This window comes from Lipotes vexillifer, unplaced genomic scaffold (genome assembly GCF_000442215.2).
Source record: "Lipotes vexillifer unplaced genomic scaffold, Lipotes_vexillifer_v1.1 scaffold1262, whole genome shotgun sequence".
Classification (NCBI taxonomy): domain Eukaryota; kingdom Metazoa; phylum Chordata; class Mammalia; order Artiodactyla; family Lipotidae; genus Lipotes; species Lipotes vexillifer.
In genome coordinates, this window is record NW_006775022.1 from 368,005 (window position 1) to 373,106 (window position 5,102).

At 46.8% G+C, this 5,102-nt stretch overlaps 1 protein-coding gene across 1 annotated transcript in view; it reads left to right on the forward strand.

Moving 5' to 3' along the window:
- The window catches only part of ADAM12 (ADAM metallopeptidase domain 12), a 396,124-nt gene that overhangs the window by 331,647 nt on the left and 59,375 nt on the right, over window positions 1-5,102 (forward strand). Inside the window, exon 12 of the mRNA XM_007449628.1 lies at window positions 3,936-4,113. Within this exon, the coding sequence (XP_007449690.1) occupies window positions 3,936-4,113 (178 nt within the window). The remainder of the gene's footprint in view (window positions 1-3,935; window positions 4,114-5,102) is intronic.

A 5,102-nucleotide genomic window follows, 5' to 3' on the forward strand; every position in this document is an offset into this window, starting at 1 on the left:
GAGCCTGTGCTCCGCAACGGGAGAGGCCACAACAGTGAGAGGCCCGCGTACCGCAAAAAAAAAAAAAAAAAAAAAAAAAAAAAAAAAAAGTGTGGGGGAATAAAAGTTTGCAATTCTTATGAGAAGTACCTTCAGCCATTATCAGTGCTTGGTCCATGCAGGGCAAAGCTCCCCTCCCCCATTTAATGATGTTCCATGGTAGTCTTTTGCCATCAGCCTGACCTCCAAGGGCTTAGGGGTCTTCTCTGGGGAGGGGGTCGCCCCTCTGGGTGTGTGTTACTGACAAGAGCCTGCTGCTTTCTGCTGAACAAAGTCCTCGAGGCCACTCGCCCCTGCCCACGCTCCTTTGCACAGGCTCCTCCCTCTGCCTGGAACGTTCTTCCTCCGGATGTTCTTCCACCTTGTTCCCTCACATCCTTCTGGTGAGGGCCCCAAATGCCTTCCCCTCCGTGAGGTCTTCCCTGACCACCCTCCCTAAAAGGTCGGCACCTCGCACATCCTCTCCCCTGACCTGTCTTATTTTTCTCTTTAACGCTCATTCCTTGCCAATAGGTAATTGATTCCCTTATCTTCTGTATTATTTGTCTGCCCCACTAGATGCAAAGCTCCACCACAGCCAGGATTTATGTATGTTTTATTCATTCCATCTCCCTAATGCCTAGAACAATGCCTGGAACATAGTAGGTATTGAATAAATCTTTGCAGAATAATTGAATGATGAGTGACAGGTTACTCTGCTTTTCTTCCTCTAAAGCCTGACTTTCTCTAAATGCCCAAATAGGGCTCAGGAATATTCTATCAGAGAGAAATAGTCACCTAGGCCAGCGACCCTTCCCCACACCTTCCTGCCCTCTCCGTGGACTGGACCGGTCAACATTCCCACCTCTGTGTGAGGATGGAGAAACACCTCTGCCATCCTCCACGACCTCTCTCTTTTTTTTTTTTTTTAGTACGCGGGCCTCTCACTGCCGTGGCCTCTCCCACCGCGGAGCACAGGCTCCGGACGCGCAGGCTCAGCGGCCATGGCTCACGGGCCCAGCCGCTCCACGGCACGTGGGATCCTCCCGGACCGGGGCATGGACCCGTGTCCCCTGAATCGGCAGGCGGACTGTCAACCACTGCGCCACCAGGGAAGCCCATCTATCCCTTTTTTTTTTTAATGTCAATCCCCCAAAAATCCCAAAATGTATTTGTTGTTTTGAAAGACAGTGAGAGGGGAGGGCTCGTCGGAGCTGTTCCTGGAGCTGGTTTCAGCCCTCTAATCCGCGGACGCTCGTGGGCATCTTCTCATTTGGGAAGCAGGGTGATTGATACCCCTCTTTCACCGGGCTTCTGTTCATCTTGCTATAAACTGCTGTTAATCTTGCTTATAAACCATTCCCGAGGCTTACAGTTTATCCTTGTGTCTTTCCTAATTTAACATTTTCTAGAAATCAGTGCCCTGCCAGAATGAACTGGTCAGAGTTCATCACAGCACCTGGTTGGGTATCATTGAGTGCGAATGAGGTTTAGTCTCCTGGGTCAGGCCTTGAGATAGAGGCGTCCTGGGAAATGCTTACACTGGAGAAGGTTCCATTTCTTCCGCTTGCAAAGAGAACTACAGCTCTCAATTCCCTGTGTGACGTACTGTCATCTTTTCAACACAAAGCCCTTGAAATGGACAGAGTTACACTTTTTCTCATGGGTCATCATCTGAAGCTATTCAGTATCACTTTTGGTACCAGGAACAATCAATCTGTCTGCCCAGGAAAGTTATAAAGATTTCGAAAGGAACTTTACTACAGCTAAGTCCTGGTTTATTGTCTTTGTATCCAAGAGCAAGACTTGCATGTACTAATTTACTTGTAGATTAGAATTCTACTTTAGAGTTAATAACCTGAGATTGATAGAAAACACGTGGGGAGATAGTGCAGCGTTACCAGTTTGGCCCTGGAACTCATCATGATCTTGAAGTATTGCCAGAGACTCAGTCATTGAATGGTGGCTAGTCTGCCGTCTTCAGGGAGACCTAAGAGCGCACATTGGTTTGGCCAATTGATTGGGATCCAATTATAATGTCATCCTGTCTTCATGGGAGAGGGTGCTTGGGCTTGCTGGTCAGCAAGTCCTGCTTCCTCACCAAGTAATAAAACCTGGCTTTCTGGTGTGCTTAGCCCTTATGGTAATCACTGCCTTAAGACCTGGGAAAGCACATTCGTAAAAGAGAGTCAGATGCTTTATATACGTTAGGGACCACTAGCTGCCGTGGGAGCCCCTAATTTCCAGGGGCTGACCATCATAGAGATGTGTTTCCCTTGCGTGTGACGCCATGGAGCTCTGTGCTGTCAGTGAGCCAGGACCAGGTGCTGTGTCTGGCTCGTCCCCCTCCTAGGACGTTGGACTGGTCTGAGCACAGCTGGCAGCAGGGGAGAGGAAGGAACAGCTACTTAACTACCTTCTGCCAGAAGTGACACATGCCATTTCCCCTCTGCTAATTCCATCACCAAGAATTATCACACAGCCCACCCAGGAGCAAGGCGGGTGGCACAGCCCCTCCAGACCATGGAAGGGGGAGCACGAGCTCTGCAGGGAAGTTAGCCAACTTGGCCACATCCCTATGTAGCCCTGGTTTTCGAGGCAAGGGCAGGACCTGCGCTTCTGACCACCTCCATTCTCTTAGAGCTGTGCCTGGAGAGACAGTGATTTGCCCTTTATAGGCCCAAACCAGTATCAGCCGGCCCTGACCCACTATGGGGATTGTGTATGTGAAGCCGTGGAGTTGATAAGCTCAGTCATTTGTACCTTCCCCCTCCCTCGGGATAATGATTGCCTTTATTATTTTCTTTTTAACTGCAGTATAGTTGATTTACAATGTTACGTTAGTTTCTAGTGTACAGCACAGTGATTCAGTTATATATACTTTTTCAGATTCTTTTCACTAACAGGTTATTACAAGATATCGAATATAGTTCCCTGTGCTCCACAGTAGGTCCTTGTTGTTTATCTATTTTATATATAGTAATTTGTATCTGCTAATCCCAAACTCCTACTTTATCTCCCCCTGCCTTTCCCCTTTGGTAACCATAAATCTGTTTTCTGTGTCTGAGTCTGTTTCCATTTTGTAAATAAGTTCATTTGTATCATTTTTTAGATTCCAAGTATAAGTGATATCAGATGATATTTGTCTTTCTGTCTGACTTACTTCACTTAGTATGATAATCTCTAGGTCCATCCATGTTGCTGCAAATGGCATTATTCTTTTTTATGGCCGAGTACTATTCCATTGTATATGTCAATATATATGTACCACATCTTCTTTATCCGCTCATCTGTCGATGGACACTTAGGATGCTTCCATGTCTTGGCTATTGTAAATAGTGCTACTATGAAAATTGGGGTGCACGTATCTTTTTGAATTGATTTTCATCTTTTCTGGGTATATGCCCAGGAATGGGATTACAGGATCACATGGTAGCTCTATTTTTAGTTTTTTGAGGAATCTCCATACTGTTTTCCATGTACACAAAAATAAACTCAAAATGGCTTAAAGACTTAAATGTACTTTCTTCATCTTTGCACTTTCCCATATGAACATAGATAGTGTTCACATTACAAGCTACAGATCCTAAGCATTCACTTTCCATTATATCATTTCACACAGAACTATTAATGATGTCTGTAACGAGACACAATCTAAAGTCGATTTGAAAACCCTCCCAAGGTCATTTCTTTTTGGATAAAGCACTTCCTCATCGGTGGTGTTGGAACTCTGCAGGGTTGGACCTCAGGGCGTAGTCGAAGGTGCCTCATTTTACACCGCTCAAGCCTTTGTTCACTGAGACTAACAGTGGCCACCCAGGCAGATGGTGCCCGTGGGTACCACGCACAGCTGCACGAGAAGGATGCGTGAGGCCTTTCAGTGCCCTGACGACTGACGTCCTGGCTCTTCCCTGCAGGTACCCGTTCCCCATGGTATTCAGCAGCTGCAGCAGGAAGGACCTGGAGGCCAGCCTGGAGAAGGGCATGGGTATGTGCCTCTTTAACCTGCCGGAAGTGACGCAGTCCTTCGGGGGCCAGAAGTGCGGCAATGGATATGTCGAAGAAGGGGAGGAGTGTGACTGTGGCGAACCGGAGGTGAGACAGACGTTTCCAGAATATTGGTCTCGCGTTCGTGGCTGGGCCAAGAAGCAAGAACTTGAAGGAATTGTGCGGTAGAATGAAAGTGCTAGAAATGCAGGATGGAAAACTCCTACGTGACCACCTTGAACAATTTCATAAGCCAGGGTGGCCTTCTTGAATTTTAAGTATTGCATAGAATAAGTTGTATCACTGGTTTAAAAAGATAAAGAACCTTCTCTGTTGAAGGATGCAGCAGCGTAGGCAGGATGAGGACAACAACGAAAAAGCATTTAGCTTTGAGCTTGACAGAGAAGAAAGCCTTGGAATGCTGGCTTCAAATGGCTAATAGTACCACCCAAGTTGAGATTCTGCTCCTGCTGCCGCAGCTTCCTCTGTATGGACAACCTGAGGTGCCCAGGCTCCGGCCTGTCTGCTTCTTAGCTTTCAGAAGAAATAAGTGAAAGCGGGGAACATTTTTATCCAGCAAAAGGCATATTTAACCCTGTTTTCCAGCCAGTGTCAGGACATTTTCTCATTTCTGTAGGGCCCAAGATAAAGTTAATCAACATCAAAATTCTAACAGCCATTTTAAAATCTCTGAATAATCTTGGGAAGGAAAGAGAAAGACAGGACACAGTGAGACCACCTGGTGAAAGAAGTACCCCCTGAAAACTTGAAGGAGGTTGATTTAGAATAAATCAAAGCCAGTCATTTGTATAGCAGGCTGTCTCCATGTGGGAGTCCCTCCCTGAGAGCTTGTGCAAGCTGCAGCGGTAGTCAAGTTCAAGATGGGCTTAGCTAAATTCACAAACCGGCTTGATGAGGCCTTAGGAAGAGCATGCCTTGGAGGGGTGCTCTGAAGCGGGGATTCGGGGATGGAAGGGAACTTGTGCTGAGACTCTGGGACATCCCTCAATTTCCTGTGTTCATCAAACAAACAACAGGTTATAGAACCTTCATCATGTCCAATCTCCAAGCCTCTGAGCTTTCCCACATCAGCAGGA